Source organism: Drosophila tropicalis, unplaced genomic scaffold (genome assembly GCF_018151085.1).
Source record: "Drosophila tropicalis isolate 14030-0801.00 unplaced genomic scaffold, ASM1815108v1 contig_845, whole genome shotgun sequence".
NCBI classification, from domain to species: Eukaryota; Metazoa; Arthropoda; class Insecta; order Diptera; family Drosophilidae; genus Drosophila; species Drosophila tropicalis.
In genome coordinates this window covers 8,657,886-8,680,122 of record NW_027173338.1, presented here as the reverse complement: position 1 = coordinate 8,680,122, position 22,237 = coordinate 8,657,886, and the positions used below count along the sequence as shown (strand labels likewise).

Here is a 22,237-nt window from a genome sequence, read left to right as displayed (position 1 = left end):
ACAAACGAAAAATTTGCATGCAACTGCAATGGCAAGTGCAACCGAAAAGCAGCGTGTGTAATTAGTTTTTGGCGTGCTGTGAGGCAATTTTTGGAAAATTTCTTATTTAATGCGCTTGCAAGTGGTGTAACCCAAGGGGGTGTGGTATATGGTCTCATCGTCTGGCGGGCTAACTTTGAAGGCTGCCAAAATCGTGGCGCCTAATTGCAGGCAATCATATTTTGTTTGCCCAAATAGGCGAGACTTTTGTGGGTGGAAAGCGCAAAAGAGAGAGTGAGAAAGAGAGAGAGAGAGAGAGAGAGAGAGATAGAGTGAGAGGAGGGAATGCAATCAAGTGGCTCTGTCAGTGGCAGTGCACATTCTGCACGTTCTGGCCATGTTTGCTTTGGCACTCACACAGAGAAGCCGCCGAATGCTTATCGCTTCGCCTTCGCCTAGGCAAATCAATCAATTTAAAAGCAATTGCCGTTAATGTGCAACGTTTGTTTGGCAGCTGTCAAAAATTTGCAGACCCACACAGACACACTTCTCTCCAACTCGCACACATACACACACACACATACAGGACAGTCTTTGCGCCTTTGGTTTATTAGTTTGGTAGCCCACAGAATCGTGAATATGTCTGCATCTTTCAGGGGGTCAATCGTTTGTCGGCGTCTGGCTCTGTTGATTGATGTTACTTGCCATCGCAGCCGCTGACGTTGATCAAAGCTGCCATAATTGGACTCTCCTCGAATTGGCTAATATGTATGTATGTATGAGTACAGAGTCTATATACATATACATATGTATACATATATGTACATACATATATGAAACAGTCAGCGTCGGCACGTATACTTTGCTCTTTGAAAACCAATTGCCAGTTCAATGCCTGATTGATGTTTGCTGTCTAACTGAAAGAGAGCTCATCATTGATGAGCAGAGTCCTTAATTATAGAAGGCCAATGTATTATAGTTTACACTTTACCAAAAAATAGACAGTACACTTATAATAGACTCGCTACAAAGACATATAAGTAGATTAACGTCAGCATGTTTGCAAAAAATTGGCAACTGAATCTAGAGACCAAATTCGAGGTTGCTGAAAACTTCCTCTCATTTGTGCCCTTTTTTAACTTAAAGTGAAAGGACCTCAATAAATGATTAAGCAGAAGGCGAAACTACACTTATTTTTTTAATCATCTAGCATTTTTTGCTCGCAGCAAACTTAACTATCGAGAAAACCAAATTTCCACAGTTGGCCAGAGAAATGAAGAAGTCTGAATTCTTACCCTGCCAATGTGAAATAAAAGTTAATATGATGCTAAGAAAACTAATTGTTCGCTAACCACATGAGACAAGGTCAATAAATATAATTAGATCGAATTTAATTGATTGCTGAAGATGTCAATATGGGATAGTCATTAACAAACAATCAATTCTGTAATCCATTTATTCGAATATTCAAATTATTTAAACATTTTATTCATTTTTGGAATGTCAATTACATCTTGGTTTACTGTGAGTTCTGATTGCAAATTATTAAAGTTTTTAAGACTAAAGAATCTAATTGAGTAATTTATAAAAGTTTATGCCATGACAATTTTTGGAATATACAATACTTTCTATTTTCTGAATCCAAAAAATCGAAGTTTGTCTGGCAAAACGTAGAAAACGTTCTGGAAGATCCGATTGAAATCGAGACATCCATTTATGCCACATTACAAATAATGCATTAGCTTTGTTCCGGGATGCAGGTAAAGTTTTTAAATTAATTAAGACATTAATAAACGTTGGTTTCTGTAGCAATAATTCACTGAAAATGATAAGTCTGAAATCAACTAAAAAGACAAATATAATTTTTAAGTACTCACAGGAAAAGCTTTGATTAACTCTATTTTAATGTTCGATATTGACCATCTCTATTTCCTCTTCCTCATCTATTATCTTGTGGGGCAAGGCATAGATGAGCTTATTCCAGAAATTGGCATCATTTCTTATCACATATGTATTAAGTTTCAAGTAGCTTTTAAGTTCGCCATCCAGTTCATCAAAGTTCTCGACGCCCGGATAGATTATGACAATGAGTCGCTTGTACTGATCCTTGGAGGTGGCATGAAGGGCCAAACGAAATTCCAGGCGACCCCATACTGACTTTAGAAAATTCTTAGTCATTAGGATAACGATGCATTTGGAATTTTCCACAGAGTGACAAATGCAATCGGGAATCGGTTCGCCAGCCAGCCAATCTCTTTCGTAGAAGCAGAGCCGAAGTCGGTTACGTCCATGTTCCAATCTTTCCACGTACTCACTTACAAGATGCGAGTCCTTGTGGCAGTAGGCCAAAAAGCAGTCGTACTTCGTCTCTGTGCCCTTCTCCAGACGAGTGGTTAGTTTCAGGAACAATCTCTTCTCGTATAGCCACATTACAATGGACTTCCAATAGCATTGAAGGAAACTTAATAGACAGCTCAGGATTATGAACGATGTGAAGTAGATGACATATCGCGGAATTTTTTCAGGGCATAGATCTATCTCCTCCAAGGAAACAAACAATCTGTAATCGTGGCATTCTGTCTTACATAGGTCCTTGATATTCTCTGCCAGATTCTTGGTGAATCGAAAGAAACGTATTTCTTTGCAATGACAAGTCCAATTGTTGCCCGATATGAAGATGGTCAAATCGGTCATATTCGATTTTTGTGTTAGAAACTCTCTTACGCTTTCATTCAGTATCTTAAGAGAATTGTTTCTTACATCGAGAAGTTGCATGCTTTCTGGAAGAAACTCTACTGTTGTGAGGTTATTGTACCTAAGATGAAGTTCTTTCAGCTGATTAAAGCCTTTGATTTTGGTGGAGTTGTCCAAGGATTGTAGGTTGTTATTTTCAAAGAGAAGAGTTGCATTCTCAGTTATGGGTAGTACGGCGGGTATCTCGGGCCGGGGCAATCCCAGGTTACTGCAGTTGATAATGAATCTCAGACTCTCTTCTTCCTTACAACAGGTGCACAGGTCAGGACAATATTCTTGTCCACTGCATCGCCTCAAAGCAGCTTTGTATTCTGTCAAATTTACTTTTTGAGGTAGGCAAGAAATTTGGTGAACTTACAACTGCATTGCCAAGGGTTCTCCGACAATTGAACTTTGCTTAGTTTTGATATGAATTGTGTCACATCATCATCAAGTCCTGTAAAGTTATTTTGCCGAATGTCCAGGACTCGGAGATTGGATGGAATTTGGTCTAAATGAATATGGGTAAGACTGTTGTTCTTTATGTGCAGTTCTCTCAGAGTTGAGTTCCGTACGGAGGAGGTTGAAAGAGTTTCGATGAGGTTATTATCTAGTCGAAGTGAAGGTTCTCCGAGTATTTTATTTGGCAAAGCGGGAAATGTTTTCAAGGCTTTACTTGTGCAGTTGATTATGAATTGCTCTTGAGATCCTTTGACGCAGCAGGTACAGGACTTTGGGCAAGGTCCTTCTATATGATAGAAATGAACAGGATTATCAAATGTTGTTCTTATCCATTCAAATTCTATAGTAAATTTCTCTATTTTGGGTTTATCCATTTTTTCCAAGAATTTAAGGTAATTAAGAAGATTTGTATTGTTGCAATTGCATTTCCAATATATTCCTGATTGTACCAGAGACATGTTATCCTTTCGCTCCAATAAAAATGCAGCTACATTTGGATCCAAGGACGTTATTTGATTGTTCCGTATGTCGAGCCATTCTAGGTCCTTAGGCAATTGATTAATCTGTATGTTAGTTAGATTATTATTAGCTAGATGAAGTCTTCTTAGATTATTATAGTCTTGCGACGAAGTATAAGGTAGTTGTGTTAGACCATTGCTTTCAAAAATTAGCCATGTCTTTCCCATACTTGGAATAGGTAATTCTGGAATAATTTGTAGTGCTCGCTGAGTGCAGTTTATTATAAATTCATTTTCAGAATTTTCGAAAACAGGACAATCCAATCCACAAATGCAGGAGCTAGGACATCGAACGCCATTTATACCGATATTAAAGTAACACAATTTATCATTTGGTGAACAAACAAAAGCTGACACATTCGTCTTGCTTATCTCTTGCGTACAATGGAATTTATCCTCATTGTTAACAGAGATAATCTGAAGATTTTTGTAACCTGCCAAATATTTTAGGTCAATCCTGTTATCAAGATGCAATCTTAGTTCTTTTAAGTTATTCTGAAGTGTAGTTGATCTGAAATCAATTAAATAATTAATTTGTGTTCTAATTTTAAAAATATTTATAAAGCATAATACCAACCCCAGAAATTCAGTGTTTTCCAAAGTGCAGTCAATAAACTTTAATTCTTTTAGTTTTGTTAAATTTTGAAAAATCATTGAATTTAGGTTTTTTAAAGTAGTGTCGCCAAAAGCAATATCTGTTAACTGGGAATTAATTTGAAAAGCGTCATTAGGAAGAAAGAGTGTGTTATCACAGTCAAATGAAAAATTCCATAAATTGCTCATTCTCTTTGATAAATAGTTAATAAAAATTGTGGACATGTTGGGTTCTTTATATTTATTCAGATAAGGGCAACTAATCGTCACTTGCTCTGCTCCGTTTAAGACATGAACATCAAATTCGGTTATTAAGGGTACTTTATTTTTATATCCTATTCTTGTCGTCGTAGCATAATATAAATTAAGAGCTTTCAAATACTGATTAATTTGAAGAGGTGTATCTTCTGTAATAGTTTTCGTAAATATGATTTCGACCCACTGAGATTTTCCTTTACTGCGAAATGAAATCAGTTTTTTAAGCAGAGTTGGGTGTACCCGATCAGTCTGCCAAGTTATTGATAGCCTATTACGAAATTCGCTTTGATCCTCTAGTTTAATTTCGTACATATCAGTAATAACAATATTTCCATTTTTCGTACATGTTTTATCGGTTTTTTTGGCACTGCCCACTTTACATTTATTGGCACAATAATCTACACAGTAATCATCTCTGATTGAATCTATTTGTTTTAAGTCATCAAGATTAATTTCACATAAACCAATTGCCAAAAATAGCAAAAATGTATTATTTATTCTCAGCAACATTACGAGGTTCACTCAGACGAAAGTTCAAAACTCTACTGAAACGGACCCGAAAATTACAAATCAGAGGAAGCCTTGCTTGCAGAATCCAAGAACCCTATCAGCAGAGCTGTTCCTGAGGGAATTGACGACAAATTTAGATTTTAATGTAAAATTCCACTTGTACATATGTATACACAACAATAACTTTATATACACATAGAATAAGAAGAAACAAATAGGGCATAGAAGTCTTATGCAAGAAAGTATTGCTGCTAATAACTTCAGTATAAATTCGAATCTTAGAAACCGGTTCAAAATGAATTTTTCCTTTATTCATATGAATCGGAAATTCCGAAAAGACTGGTTTGAACCGAAATTATTTATCGCGTAAATAATAAATTAATAACTTATTTAACTGACACTATTCAAACTGGCAATTTTTATGGTTGAACTATTTCTGAGCCAGTTTGGTATTAAAGTGATCGTGAAGATTATGTTAAGCTAAGCTTCATCTCATTAAAAAATGCATTAGAAATGTGTCAACTCAGAAACTGAAAACGTGAATGGGATACATATCTCTCCATAAGTAGACAAAAAGAAATAGTAAAAAGTAGCCACAGGGGGCGAAAAACGTAGGAAAGCAGCGGATTGGCCAGCGAAAGTGTGCAAAATGTAGCGCCAAAAGTGTGAGAGCAAAAAAAGACCGATTTGATGTACCGTCCATGTATATCGTGGCATCCTACGCTTGTACATTGACGGCGACTGGGCAAAAAAAGGAATACACTTGACAGCTAGCCGGTGGATGAGACATGGAACGACCTGGCATTGACTGTAATATGCCAAACAGAGGGGCGCAGCGCAAAAAAAGAACCTGACCATCCAATGTGTTGAGCCATCGCATATGCAAAGAACGAAATAAAAAGCGTGTAGCATACTTTTAGGTTTGTGCTTATGTTCGTGTGGAATTCTGTCTGTGTGTGGGGGTGTATATGTGTGTTTTTGCGATAAAGTGAAAGCAGCGCCAGCAGAAAAACTTTAACTACTTTTTCAATTGTTTGTAAAATGCAAATGCAATGCTCTGACGCTGACTCTTACCCTGAACTCGTCCTTCCAATACCTCCCGCACATCCTCTAGGGTCCCTCTGCCAACTGTCTGCCATTTTGCTTGCTGGTCATATGCGTTATGCATACAATATATCCACAGTTTGTTTTTTTTTTTGCTTTTGGCTGTTTTTCCTTCCACTTTATCCTTTACTTCGCTCTGTTCTATGTTTGCCATCGTGTCTGCTCGCTTAGCAATAAGGAAAAACATAAAGAAATGATAACGCTTTTAAGCCATTCGAATGACATTATAAGTTACGAGTGTGTGTGTGTGTGTGTGGGCCAAGAGTGGGTGAGTGGGAGTATCTCTTTGTCTATATGCTGGCAATATGGCGGCACATTTGCTTACGGCTTATTCAATTAGAAATTTATTAGCATACGGAACTCTGTCCCAGAAGGATCCGACCCCATTTTATTTTATGAATTGCGACCACTTGAGTGTCGGAATGTGATGTGCGAAAAGCTTTATAAAAGTAACAATTTCTTTAAGATTTTAAGGGTGTAAATTAAGTGAAACCTTTAAATCAAGTTGGCAAAATAGTGAAAAGAAGTGTTTCTGCATATTCCAACTTTAAATGGCATTTCCACTCCAAATCTCAATACCCATTCCATTCTTCAATTGCAATTCTACAGCCATGCAAATGCAAATCGTTCATTATTTCGACTATCAATAACTGATTTACATTTGTGCTAAAGCTGCACAAAATAAGCACAAAAGCTGCTGCAGCAGCCACGAGAAAATGCCAGAGTAATGCCTCCCTTTCTTCTTCTTCCCCTCTACCCATTCACTCAATAACCCCCACAGGGGAGTTGGTGGCGAAAAACAAACCCAACGAACTGAATGCGGATGCGGGACGCATTGCCAAACAATGGCAACAAAATATGCTGCTGCACTTAAATGAAATGCCAACAAACCAAACAGTTAAATCGCCATGAGAGGGGTGAAAGGGGAGTGAATGAGTGGGTGGTTTGTTGGGTGGTTCACTGACTGGACTTGGAGTGGTGTTGGCCTCCGGGCGCAACTTGAAAAGCAGCTTCATTTTAGCGTATAATTGAGCGAGCACAAAATATGCGACAAGCGACAACTGAGAAGCCAGAGGGCCGATGGCTAGGGCGAATAAGAAGCACAAGAATGTGGGCGTGGCTTAGTGTATTGCTTTGTGTATGTGTGTGTGTGTGTGTGTGTGTGTGTGTGATAGTGAGGATAACAAAGATTTTGCGGAAGTATGAAATTTTACTATTACTTTGTCACAGCAAACAGAGCGGAAGTCAGTCAACGAATGCGAAAACCCGCACAAGTTCAGGCAACTTGATTGTGCCTGTGACTGTGAAGCTTCTGTAAGGACACGACGATGGGTAGAAAGGATACTCCAAACCTGGAGGGCAAGAAGTTCTTTGGGAAATCAATGCAACTGCAACTCTTTTCATATTTGTGGTTCAGATGTGTGAAATATTTTTGGCATGCATTTTCCTTTTTACATTTCAACCATTATAAACTTCTGACGTGCTGCCACAAATATGACTATACATATAAAGGAAGAAGGCAAGTGTATGAGTGAAGCAGATATACTCACATATACACCTGACTGCACAACTCCACTACGACTCCCGCCAGTCATATCCTCAACGTGGCATTGGCATTTTGCACTTGAATTATTTAAAAGCCATTGCATACTTCTCTGGGCATCAGTTGTTGTGAATTGTGCGGTTAAATGATTTATGAATTACTATTGCATCGTCTGTAATGAATAAGTCAGGGGGAGAATGAATGAATTGATGGATGTGGTTTGATAGTCATTTCAAGACGCAGCAAAAAGCTAAAGAAGATTGCTTTCATTCCATTGCTAAAGACATGTGGCAGAAGAAAACAAAATATTGACTAAGAAGTTAAGTAAATTGGGAGAAAAACTTTTTGTTATTCAATAAACTCGTGTCAGTATCCATTCATATATCATTGAATATAACTTTTTTTCAATATTTTTTTCACTTTATAATCAAGGTTTAAATTTAACCCATTTCCAGGTTCAAATTCGTTTTTCTTGTCACCTTTCCCATTGATTTATGGACCCATTGCGTCATCGTCATCGATGATTTGTGATGCATATTTGATTGAAAGACTGCCGGATTGCATATATATAAAATTCTCTTAACATGACTTTTGCTCATTAGAAAACTTGAATTAAAAATTATATCGCATTTAGGCCAATATTACACCAATTTATTCCTACGATAAACTTGTGTAACTCTGCTGTCTTTAGTTATTTAAAGTGAAAAAATGGATAGTAAGTTTGTGCGCCAAAAGGTTAGTATTGTGAAGCCCCAAAGAACGAGTTAATTAGAGGATATTATACTGATTGACTGATACTAATTATCAGTTTGGGGATGAATACTCAGTGTGGCTTAGTTCAGATTAGTTCTATCTAGACGTTTTCCAACTAATCTTGTAAGCCAAACTTACAAATTTATAAATTTTAACATTTTAGGTCATTTAAATGACTAGTCGATCCCTGCCATTCGATACTTCCTAGTCGATCTTTCCTTCCATCCTTCAGTTTTGTTTTAAATGCCCATATCATTAATCCATTACAACCGACCACATCTATCTAGATCTTTTTTAACTTCACATATGTTAGAAAATCACTTTTTTATATTTAAGTGAATTAAAAAGGAAATATTAAAATTTGAATGGGCCGAAAGCTGTTCCAAATGATCGAAATACTCTTAGTTAAAATTACCAGCAACTTGTAATGAAAAGCTATAAATAAATAGACTAGGTGAATTAAAATGAGAAATATACCCTTAAAAAAAGAATAGAGAATAGATACTGTTTAAGAATAAACATCGTGTTCATCTGAAGCGGCTTCACCAAATCAGATGCACTAAAGAAAACATAATACAACTGTACTTTTGTCACAAACAAGTAATCTAGCATATGACTAGAATTACAATCCGCCACACACATTGTAGAAAAACATTTGTAATTAACCCAAAATATCACAACGGCAGGAGGTCATGTGGCCGAAGCCGTGCCCAAGATAATAATAATTTTCAACCCCCGATAACGTGGGATTTGAGTCTCATTAGAATAAGATATTTTAAGAACAATTGTTATCTCCTAGAGCCTAAGATTCCCTATATAAACTCCATACTTTTGTTAATAAAATGAGTTCATATTTTGAATTCAACGAATGAAGATTAAGTATTTAATTCAGTAATATTAATATCTATCAATATTTTAAGAATTTAGATATTTGGCAATTTGAAGGGTAGTTAATAAATTAGTGACATTTGCCCAAAATGTTAATTGTTCTTGTCGTGATGTAAATGCACTTGACCGTCTTAGTTAATTGTTTATCCAGACCCAATGACCGGACAAAGACAATGTCTGTGGCTCCATCGTTGCTGCTTGGAAAGCAATTTCAATCTGAGTGGAGCCTTGTAGATGCAGAAGCATTCAAAGCATCCTTCATGCAGCGTATCTTAACATACATAGGTACATATGCGAGCGTGTTCGTGCGTATGCGTGTGTGTGTGTGTGTGTATATCTATACATAAATTGTTGCATACCAAGCAGGCGCTTTAAGGCATTCGAGCATGGCGTGCTGCGGTTTGGAGCCTCAATTGCATAGCAATCTCATTTTGTACATATATGTATGTATACCGTTTTGTTGATTGATGGTTAACCAGAAAATCAATATCACTATGCTAATGAGACTAGGCATAAATGCACACACAGACATCGAGTTACTTGAAGATGGAAAGCTGAACGAATTGGTAATGAACTCTGACACCAATTAGCTTAGAAAAAAAGGAGAAAATAATGCATTTGCATCATAGTAAATATGAAACCATTTGAATTTAATTATCTGGAAATTCTTCTTCTTTGTTCATTGCCATTGACGCATGATGTGTGATTGAGCATGAATATCTATGAATATATGTGTCTATATGTATGTATAAGTATCTACACAACTGACTGCATGCAAAGCCATTCATTTTGTCAATTGTCTGCTTGGATGCTAATTTAATTAGATTTTAATTTATAATTGTATTTTTGCCCATGCAGTATACAATTATTGCATGCTGTTTCTGCTATTTCCCATTTTTTTCGCATTATTTCATGCGGCTAATTACGGAAAACCATTTCAAATGCTTGCACGTTTGCCCAACCCCTCCTCTTGTCCTTCTTCCACCCTCGTGTTCTTTCGCTCTATAAATAATAAATTGGCAATGTCCATTTTTGTGTGGCATAACTTCAGGCGTTCATTCAACGTCATTATGGCATTTTGTGCACTTTTTTTGTTCTGATGCTGAAAATTAAATTGCGGCAGTTAATAAATATATTTAATTTGAGCCCGCAATGCGTTTGTTTGCATATTGCAAGTCAATTTCATCAATGGAAAAGTGAAAAACTAATATATAACTAAACTGTGAATTGAAAACAAAATTGAGGCAACTAAAATTTAAATTGGCTCAATTTTGATTTTAGCTTTCAAATCGAATTATTTATTTAAAATAGCTCCGCTGATGACTTTCAAGCATTTAATTTTTTCAATAAACATATATTTAATCGAATTAAATTCAACATTTTGGTTTGGCTGACTCTTTCTTTTGCTTTAAAAAATTGAAAACTTGATGGGAATATAAAAATTAAATGATTTATATTTAATTGAAGATTTTTTAATTTTTTAAGTTAAATTTTTGATATGTGAAAATTAAGATGAAATTTTAAACAAAGGCAATTAAATAACTTCATCGACTAAGTACCAGATAAGTTATTTTGATTAGGCACAAGTTCTGGTTATTCAATTCTATAACTAGTTAATTATAATTATGGGAAAATTGATTTATAAATGTTTACATTTTACACATTGTCAGATATTTTTCAAGGAAATTTTTGAAATTTATTTGTTATATAATGCGATTTTTATCTTGTGGATCACATGATAATGTTGCGTGTGGACAAAATGGGCTCAGTAATTCGTGCATCAATAGAAGTCGATCGGGCCATTATGAGAAATAGTCCTCGCCGTCGTGAATTATTGGTGCATCTAAAATTAAGATCACAACTTAGGTGATATAACAATGATATAGCAAAAATAATATTATAATTCTTACCCAAAAGTATTCATTTAATTTAATGTTCGATATTGATCGTCTCTATTTCCTCTTCCTCATCTATTATCTTGTGGGGCAAGGCATAGATAAGCTTATTCCAGAAATTGGCATCATTTCTTATCAGATATGTATTAAGTTTCAAGTAGCTTTTAAGTTCGCCATCCAGTTCGTCAAAGTTCTCGACGCCCGGATAGATTATGACAATGAGTCGCTTGTACTGATCCTTGGAGGTGGCATGAAGGGCCAAACGAAATTCCAGGCGACCCCAGACGGACTTTAGAAAATTCTTAGTCATTAGGATAACGATGCACTTGGAATTCTCCACAGAGTGACAAATGCAATCGGGAATCGGTTCGCCAGCCAGCCAATCTCTTTCGTAGAAGCAGAGCCGAAGTCGGTTACGTCCATGTTCCAATCTTTCCACGTACTCACTTACAAGATGCGAGTCCTTGTGGCAGTAGGCCAAAAAGCAGTCGTACATCGTCTCTATGCCCTTCTCCAGACGAGTGGTCAGTTTCAAGAACAATCTCTTCTCGTATAGCCACATTACAATGGACTTCCAATAGCATTGAAGGAAACTTAATAGACAGCTCAGGATTATGAACGATGTGAAGTAGATGACATATCGCGGAATTTTTTCAGGGCATAGATCTATCTCCTCCAAGGAAACAAACAATCTGTAATCGTGGCATTCTGTCTTACATAGGTCCTTGATATTCTCTGCCAGATTCTTGGTGAATCGAAAGAAACGTATTTCTTTGCAATGACAAGTCCAATTGTTGCCCGATATGAAGATGGTCAAATCGGTCATATTCGATTTTTGTGTTAGAAACTCTCTTACACTTTCATTCAGTATCTTAAGAGAATTGTTTCTTATATCGAGGAGTTGAATGCTTTCAGGAAGAAACTCTACTGTTGTGAGGTTATTGTACCTAAGATGAAGTTCTTTCAGCTGATTAAAGCCTTTGATTTTGGTGGAGTTGTCCAAGGATTGTAAGTTGTTATTTTCAAACAGAAGAGTTGCATTCTCAGTTATGGGTAGTAAGGCGGGTATCTCGTGCAATCCCAGGTTACTGCAGTTGATAATGAATCTCTGACTCTCTTCTTCTTTACAACAGGTGCACAGGTCGGGACAATATTCTTGTCCACTGCATCGCCTCAAAGCAGCTTTGTATTCTGTTAAATTTTCTTTTTTGAGATGTGCAAGAAATTTGGTCAACTTACAACTGCATTGCCAAGGGTTCTCTATCAATTGAACTTTGCTTACTTTTGATATGAACTGTGTGACATCATCATCAAGTCCTGTAAAGTTATTTTGCCGAATGTCCAGGACTCGGAGATTGGATGGAAGTTGGTCCAAATGAATATGGCTAAGACTGTTGTTCTTTATGTGCAGTTCTCTCAGAGTTGAGTTCCGTACTGAGGAGGTTGAAAGAGTTTCGATGAGGTTATTATCTAGTCGAAGTGAAGGTTCTCCTAGTATTTTTTTTGGCAAAGCGGGAAATGTTTTCAAGGCTTTACTTGTGCAGTTGATTATGAATTGCTCTTCAGATCCTTTGACGCAGCAGGTACAGGACTTTGGGCAAGGTCCTTCTATAGAAGGAAATGAACAGGATTATCAAATGTTGTTCTTATCCATCCAAATTCTGTAGTATATTTCTCTATTTTGGGTTTATCCATTTTTTCCAATAATTTGAGGTAATTAAGAAGATTTGTGTTGTTGCAATTGCATTTCCAATATATTCCTGATTGTACCAGAGAGATGTGATGCTTTCGCTCCAATAAAAATGCGGCTACACTTGGATCCAAGGACGTTATTTGATTGTTCCGTATGTCGAGCCATTCTAGGTCCTTAGGCAATTGATTAATCTGTATGTTAGTTAGATTATTATTAGCTAGATCAAGTCTCCTTAGATTATTATAGTCTTGCGACGAAGTATTAGGTAGTTGTGTTAGACCATTGCTTTCAAAAATTAGATATGTCTTTCCCACACTTGGAATAGGTAATTCTGGAATAATTTGTAGTTCTCGTCCAGTGCAGTTTACCATAAATGGATATTGAAATTTTTCGTAAAAATAAATCGTCAATCCACAAATGCATGAGCTGGGACAACGAACGCCATTTATACCGATATTAAAGTAACACAATTTATCATTTGGTGAACAAACAAAAGCTGACACATTCGTCTTGCTTATCTCTTGCGTATAATGGAATTTATCCCCATTGTTAACAATGATAATCCGAAGATTTTTGTAACCTGCCAAATATTCTATGTCAATCCTGTTATCAAGATGCAATCTTAGTTCTTCTAAGTTATTCTGAAGAGTAGTTGATCTGAAATCAATTAAATAATTAATTTGTGTTCTAATTTTAAAAATATTTATAAAGCATAATACCAACCTCAGAAATTCAGTGTTTTCCAAAGTGCAATCATAAAATGCCAATTCTTTTAGTTTTGTTAAATTTTGAAAAATCATTGAATTTAGGTTTTTTAAAGTAGTGTGGCCAAAAGCAATATCTGTTAACTGCGAATTAATTTGAAAAGCGTCATTAGGAAGAAAGAGTGTGTTATCACAGATAAATGAAAAATTCCATAAATTGCTCATTCTCTTTGATAAATAGTTAATAAAAATTGTGGACATGTTGGGTTCTTTATATTTATTCAGATAAGGGCAACTAATCGTCACTTGCTCTGCTCCGTTTAAGACATGAACATCAAATTCGGTTATTAAGGGTACTTTATTTTTATATCCTATTCTTGTCGTCGTAGCATAATATAAATTAAGAGCTTTCAAATACTGATTAATTTGAAGAGGTGTATCTTCTGTAATAGTTTTCGTAAATATGATTTCGACCCACTGAGATTTTCCTTTACTGCGAAATGAAATCAGTTTTTTAAGCAGAGTTGGGTGTACCCGATCAGTCTGCCAAGTTATTGATAGCCTATTACGAAATTCGCTTTGATCCTCTAGTTTAATTTCGTACATATCAGTAATAACAATATTTCCATTTTTCGTACATGTTTTATCGGTTTCTTTGGCACTGCCCACTTTACATTTATTAGCACAATAATCTTCACAGTAATCATCTCTGATTGAATCTATTTCTTTTAAGTCATCAATATTAATTTCACATAAACCAATTGCCAAAAATAGCAAAAATGTATTATATATTCTCAGCAACATTTCGAGGTTCACTCAGACGAAAGTTCAAAACTCTACTGAAACAGACCCGAAAATTACAAATCAGAAAAGGTCTTACTTGCAGAATCCAAGAACGCTATTAGCAGAGCCCTTCCCAAGGGAGTTGATGACGAAGTTAGATTTAAGTGTGAATTTTCCATTCAAAACAGAATCAATTAAATATATATTGAATTGTATGCCTTAATAATATTAAAAGAAATGATTTCTATTGAAATTTTTGATTAATCATGCGACAGTCAACATACTTCGATCAGTGAACCGAACTGGATTCGGTTGCCAAAGAAAGATTTAATGGAAATGTATTGAAATTTGGTCCATTTATATCTCTTGACGAGAATAATCACTTACCATGGTTCGAATATCGAATACCTACATATATCTAAAAATAAAATGTTAATATGATACAAAAAATATGCTTCTTATTCTCGCATTCAATTCAATTTACTTGATTAACTTTAACTGTCTCATTGTTCCCTTCACCCACTCGATGGGATGACTTACAGCATTTATTTATATTTAATTTATAATTAAGCGGCTTTACACCTTAATCAGCGCTGACAGTTGGCAACCGCTTGTCAATTATGCATTGAAATTCCATTGCCTCATCCTTTCCAGATGGCTGGACATGCTAGCCAAGCTCCATAAACTGGACAGCCTTCGGCTGGGCAAATAACTTTTGCTGCTGTTACGCGTATTTTAATTATTTTGACATTTTGCCATTAGCTGTAAAATATAATTAACTACCGCAAACACGATTTAAATGCAAATAAACAAAAGTTTAATAACGAACAAAAAAAAAAAAAAAAAAAAAAAAAAACAACAACAAAATATACTACAAAAACAACATGGATAATAAAAACAAAAAATAGCCCCAACAATATGAAAAATAAATAAATATTCTGCAATTTTCTTGCATTTATCGATAAGTGAAAATCCGTTCGACCAGATAGGCCGAGAGACAAAAATTGTATAGCATTTTAATTATATTTTGTTGTTTTTCACTTGCGACAAATGCAAAAATTAATTGCATTAATGTGTACACATTTGTGCAATGTGTGAGAGAGTAAAGTGAATTCAAACAGATATGCCTATATACATACATATACACACATACACATGTATATGTCTATATTTATCAATTAATTGAGTAACACAGCATTACATAACTGTTTGGTTTGCTGTCCCCAGAGACCAAAGTTGGTAAGCGCATTAAAAGTTCCGCAAAAATATGCGCAAATGATATAGACCGAAACGGCATCAGGCATCTCCATGGCCGGGTTGGACTAAAGTAAGGGATTTTTGCTGATTTACAGTATTAACTGATAAATCCATTTGACCAATGCAACACGTTCAATTTATTTAACACATTTCGCATTATTTGAAAATATTTATAGAAATTTGATATGGTGAAATGCGAAAGTACTGATAGGTCAAAGGTAGACGTTGAGTTTTGATGGCTGTGAAAGAATTACCAATATTCGTTTGCATCAGGCACAAAACTTCTTTCCTCGAATTAGTATTCGCTTTACCCTTCTTTGAGCATCCCATCATCATCGGAATCATTAAGGGTTGACTAGGTAAAGATACAAATGAGATAATTATAAGTTTTAATAAATTTTAATCTGGACAAACATAAAAATGGAATATGGTACCAAAATACTGAGGGACTATCTCAACCATTCTAGACAAAAGTTTCAACATTCAACATTTATATGAGAAGTTAATCAAATTGAAACTCTTAACTAGTTAAATTAAGACCTAATTATCAGCTTAAATTAAATTTCACTTTAATATTGATTCAAACTAACGTGGTCTTTATTTCAATGCCAATTAATGCCATTCAATTTTCTGTCTTTCACCATTTCATTCTTGGTCTCTAGCATTTTACGATTGTGTCTTTTGGCACACTCTGGCATTTTCTTTCTATCTAGCCTCCCAGCCATTTGCTGGCATAATTAACAAACAAAAGTAAATTACAAACATTGTCTGGGTGGCATATGTGTGCATTTTACAATTTCCTTTTGATGAGCACGAGCCAAGACGATATGTTTGCGACTCGCTCACTCTCTCACTTACTAACTCCCTCTGTCTAATTTTGCACTTTACTTGTTCTTGTGTAATTTTCTGCTCCAGTAATACGGTATCCCGTCACATATCACAGCCGTCATGCTCCGTCACTTGGGTGGAGGCCACCCGTCATTCGATCCCACAGCATTCACAATTTGGCAGCTGCCACCTGTTGCCCACTTGTTCGGCTCCTTTTTTTGGCTTATTTGCCCAACTGCCAATGCAAAATTTCGACAACTGAGCCATTTGCTTAATGCATCAGCAATCATTATATGTACATAAGTGCATATATGTATGTGCAATATATAGAATGAAAGTAAGGCACTCAAACTCATAAATAAGGTCTGAGAAATAAGTATTGACATTCCATTCTTACTTATTATTATTATATATTAGACTATTTTCTAAGCAATCGCTACAATCGAGTACAAAAAAAAATTAAGTTCCGTCTACCTTTTAATGCATTCTTTAATTAGTTATATTAAATTCTACAAGCAGTTAAGTCAAATTTGTAAGAATGTCATTAATTGAGGAGCGCTCTTTTTATGACCTTTTCCAATTAGTTGTACTAATTCGTTGTCAAAAGGAATTAACATAAGTATAAACAAATTTGCCAAAAATCATAGGGATTGCGATACCCTTTCATTGGCTAAAGCTGAAATTTTGTTGTTTAAATGTAACAATACCATTTACTGTATTTACTGAAATATATTTCCAGCACCTTATATTCATCTTTTTGTGTATGCGCCTCTTTCCTTTGTGTGTGTGTGTGTGTGTGTTTCGGTGTATTGAAACTGGCTGCCTGTTTGCTTCCAATCACAACAATTGGCAATTGCCGGCAAACTATTCGCAATGCTCTCTTTCTCTACCAAAATGATGATAAATGTTTGCGTTTATTTCTCACAGCCATCCTTCCCTCCTTCGTTTCATCCAGTATTTCCTTTGTGGGTTGTGTGTGTGTTTTGTAATTTATGTCTGTATTGAAATTTGCCTGCACATTTTGATGCACATCATTTCGGAGTGGAAATGTGTGTGCATATGCATTTGCTTTTTGTCAAGGCAATTGGGCAAGAAGCTAAAAGACAAGACCAAAATGGAACAGACTGAAACTGATTGAGGTTGAACTTCAGTTCAATGGTAAAGTTCTACTAATTGTTTGTCTATAAATGAAAGAGTAGAATAAAACAATTCTGAATGTGAATAAAACATAAAATGGTTTGGTTTTTAGTACAAAAAAGGAATATAATCAATCTGAGTTGCAATTACAAAGTTCTCTCAAAGGATAAGTGTCTAGACGGACAGATGGACTCGAACTCCTTAATCAAAATGTTCTTATATACTTTTTTTCTATCCGTTGCAACTGCATAATTAGAATATTGTTTTTGCTCTGCCGACTTAGTAGTCAAGTATATAAGTATATACAAGGATACAAAATATATTTCAGTATTTATAATAGTTATTTTTATAAACAAAATGTGGGATTTCCACACCAAAATTCAATTGGGTCGTCAAATCCCTTAGGAATCTGTTTAGCTGATAAAATTCACAAGTTTATTATCGGAAGAGTTCTGAGTTTTTGTTAAAGTGTTGCTGAAATATTTATAAATAATTCAGCATTCTTATCAGCTGGTTTATGGTAAATTAATATTGAGTCCCCTAGAGTGATTATATTCACTTACAATGAGACAGTTAAACCTAATAATCTACCCTAAACAACATAAAGCATTGCCCTAACAAATATGTGTATGTATATAATAAAGTAAGTTTCAAATTCCTCAATATGCATGATTCTCCAGGGCAAATTCAATTAACAATTAAAATATAGAAAGAGTACAAGTCACATGATATACATACATACATACATATGTCTCAAAAAAATCTGCAAAAGAACATTTATTTTTTGCGGCAATCAAAATAAAAACAAAAAAGACTTTCCAATTTTAATACTTATTTGGAGAGAATGTATATCGTAATCTTAACTCATAAATAATTTTTATTTTATATAAAATTGCCCTACAATTTTATTAAAATTTCAAAAAGTTCGTTATACATTTAGACCGTTAACAAATCTAAACTATGAAATATTAGCAGTTTAATCGTGGTACTTTCATCTTATGCTTGAACCAAAGCTCAGCTGAAGCTTTTCAAGGGCTTTCTGTTTAACTGCTTGATTTTAACTGTGCTCAAGCAGTGTGGTAGAGTTGATAAATGCTTTGATAGTTAACGTTAATTTATAAACAATTGAATTTTAGTTATTACGTTAGGTTTAACAAAACTCAAGCAAAATAATTTGCCATTCAGAGTGTTAGCTATTACTATCAATTGAGTTATATAAATTTTTTAAAACATCTAGAACAACTATTTAAATTTTGATTAATTAAATTATATTTTATAAAAGTAATAATCTACCCGCATAAAGAGTATATATGCATACATATGTATGTAATTATTTACAAGGAGGTATGAAACGAAGCATGGAACAAATATATTGACAAAAACGAGCGATGCTGCTAATAAACCGAGCAAACAACCATTGTGAGCACAGAGAAAGTGAAAGTTAGACTGAAGGCAGAAGGACGCGCACTTTCACTTTGACATGAGTTAACAACAAACACCACAAACTTCGTTTATTTCTCCTTCCAGGACAAGCAGCAGCAACATTATTGTCATAATCATTATTATCATTCTGTTTGGTTGCAACAATTTTACGTCTTTGGACCGTCTTATCCAAGGTCTGCGGCGCAGCCACGCCCACGCCTTCGCGCAAAAGGCACAATAGCAGCAGCTTTTCGCCTGTTACAAATTTCCATGCTGCAACAACAACCACAACTAACCTTTCCTAATAAAAAATGATTACGGCGGCCTTCAGCGGCAGCGACGACGACAACGACGACGACGCGTACGCGATTTCTATCCAGACAGGAAGCGCCTGCAAGTTGCATAGCTTTTATGGCCAGAGCTTTAGTATTAAAAGAGCGAGCTTATCATTGAATATCCTTACACCAAACGAAACAGAGAGAGTAAGAGAGAGAGAGAGTGAGCAACTCAACCGTGTGACTCAGTGTGGCGCCTTTTCGGCTGCCTAGTTTTTATTCTTTGCAGCTATGTCGCGGTGTCTGGTTTGGGAATATGGGATTAACCAGGAAGCTGATTAGGAAAGATTATCGTGAGCAGGCCGGTGACTGTCAGCTATTGGGATTGATGGATGGCAATTTATTTTTAATTTTTTTTTGTTTTTTAATATTTAAGTGATTTATTTTGTGTTAGTCTTTTGGAAAAGAAATATGTCTTTATGTATATTAGAAGCGTGGATAATTAAATTTGCTCTTTTAGCTATTTCCTTGCAGAATTTATATTTTCACGCCCAATTAAGTGAAAAAGGCGAAAAAGCCATTGAAAAGTCATTCCATAACAATTAATTTTTTGGTAAGGTTCAAAACTGTCTAACCATTAAGTAATTTAGGAAATAATTTTTCATATTAAGCCATCAAGTGACTAAGCAATTCATCCATCATTTCTAAGACCACCTGCCCCAGAAGCGTCAATGCCTTATGGCCGATTTTACCCTTCAAAGTTGCCAATATATACCGAACACATACATACATACAAACATACCCATGTATACATACATACATACATACATACATACATAAGTGTGTTGCCGCCTTTTTTTGTGATCCCTTTAACTTTCCTCTCACCACTACAGATGCAGTAAACCGGCTTTTTGCAACAAAATAACAACAAATGACAAGAAGCAGCGTCACATCAGGTGACTCACAGAATGGCAGAGAGAGAGAGAGAGACAGAGAAAGAGAGTGAGAGTGAAAGCTTTTGAGAGCGGCTTAAAAAATATGCTTTCTTTGTGCTCTCTCTGTCTTTCGATTGCCAGCTCAGGCTAGTGTGTTATGCTCGGCCACAGCTGACGTTCGGGGGTTCACGTGGTTATTCCTGGCTCTCTCTCACACACTCACACACACTTACGCACCCGCAGCTTTTCTGCATTTGCCGTAGGCTTGAAGCCCGTTGCCGCCTTGCCAACCAGCTCAGTTGGTTAATAGACTCTGCAAGCGTTAGACACACAGAAACAGAACGAACTGAACGTCGACTAAGACTTTTCCTCAATATTCTTAATCCGCACACACAAAAAAGAAAAAAAAAAAACAGCACAAAAAAAACAAGGAGAACAGCTAAAGGAAATAAAGGAAAAAAGGATACAAAGATCAAATGATGGGCAAATGAATTTTTTTGTGAAAAAAAATAGAAATAGAAATAAATGTACTGCAAATGAAATGAAAAGCATGATGCAAAAGCTCAATTTAAACGCCAAAAATCGCGTATAACAAAAATGAACTAAAAAATTAATTCAATTAATTCAAAGTAACAGCAATAAAAGTATGTGTAATGAAATTGTGTTAATAATTCAATTGAATAACAACAAAAAGTTTAGCAAATACAAAAATTAAGGCAAAAATAGAATTTCCGGAAATTGCATGAAGAAGTCTCAACAAATGTAGCGAATAATACCAAGGTAAGAAATATTAAAAACAAAACAAAAATCTGCAACAACAACAACAGTAAGGACCTGCAACATCCAGCCAATCAGTGAGTGGCATGCTCTGACATTGGCTGCCACACAAAATGCTGTTGTTGCATCCCAGGACTTTGTAAGCTTAAATGTCAGGGGCATGTGCATCCGAATGGCATCCTTTTTTGCATTCCCCCCATTTCTTTTTCTTCTTTTCTTTTTTATCGATACCCACCCTAAATATTTAACTAAAATTTAATATCAAATACAACAAAAAAAAATACCAATCATTTCCTGTTATTTTGTAATTATATATGTATTTCTTTGAAACTAATTTAAATATTTGGTCAAACAATTGTGTGCGTGCCACACGATTCGTCGGTTAAGTGTTTGCCGGCTGCTGACCCAAAGGCAACCTTTTTCGGTACTCACACACACACACACGCTTGAATAGCCACCAAATGATCCTTCTGCCCCTACTTTTGTTTGTCCTTTTTGACCCTCATTCCTCAATCTTTGTATCACTCGCTTTCTCTCTCTCTCTCTCTCTCTCTCTCTCTTATGCTTTTGGGCCAGGGGCTTAGCACGCGACTTTCTGGCTGATTATGCCAAATAATTGTGAGCCAAATTCGAATGACGAAACAAAGTCGAAAAACCAACTGAAGCAAAATGAAAAGAACAGAAACACACAGAATACAGCAGCAGAAAAAGAAATGCCGGCCCAAACTTTTAATGAGATTTTCTGTATAAAAGTTGAGATTTTTGCTCTTTCGAGTTATTCATTCGGGTATATATGCTCTACATATATTCTTGAACTCTTAACTAGTGCGAAAGAGAGGTGGAAAACATTTAAATTGACATAAATATAAACTTATTGTGTTTTGTTATGTTTCATTCATTCATTTTTATCTCACCTGAAATAAGATACAGAAAGTTATATTATTCTACTACTAATTGTAAGACCTACCTAAAGCGTTTCATTTCATATTCGGCATATTTATCTTAGAATTTATAGCTAAACTACTTATTGGATTAACATGCGAAATTAGTTATTCATTGATTCAGTTTCAAGAGTATTAAAAAGTTTTCTACATTCCTCGCTCACAAAAGTCACTTTTCTTGCCGTGTTTTGGCTGTATTCCTTTTTTTTTTTTGTTTTGCTTTTCTCTCTCTTTTTTGTGCGTTTTCC

The 22,237-nt window shown here is 35.4% G+C and overlaps 2 protein-coding genes across 2 annotated transcripts; both read right to left on the bottom strand.

Moving 5' to 3' along the window:
• Nucleotides 1-1,881: 1,881 nt before the first annotated feature.
• On the bottom strand, nucleotides 1,882-2,673 carry LOC137580796 (protein toll-like). Its single transcript, XM_068294917.1, has one exon. It carries the CDS (start codon nucleotides 2,671-2,673, stop codon nucleotides 1,882-1,884), a length of 792 nt encoding a protein of 263 aa, XP_068151018.1.
• An 8,866-nt stretch (nucleotides 2,674-11,539) lies between these two features.
• Nucleotides 11,540-12,484, bottom strand: LOC137580795 (protein halfway-like). The gene is made up of 3 exons (XM_068294916.1): nucleotides 12,477-12,484; nucleotides 11,689-12,400; nucleotides 11,540-11,623 (listed from the first exon to the last, which is right to left on the bottom strand). The coding sequence occupies exons 1-3, from the start codon at nucleotides 12,482-12,484 to the stop codon at nucleotides 11,540-11,542; spliced, it is 804 nt and encodes a 267-aa protein (XP_068151017.1).
• Nucleotides 12,485-22,237: the final 9,753 nt, after the last annotated feature.

Excerpts from the sequence above, each read along its gene's own strand:
- LOC137580795 (XM_068294916.1), bottom strand. Across the intron at positions 11,624-11,688 it reads GCCACAAGGACTCGCATCTT|AGATTGGCTGGCTGGCGAAC; the intron begins GTAAGTGAGTAC and ends CTTCTACGAAAG.
- LOC137580796 (XM_068294917.1), bottom strand. The coding sequence starts at position 2,673 with ATGACCGATTTGACCATCTTCATATCGGGCAACAATTGGACTTGTCAT.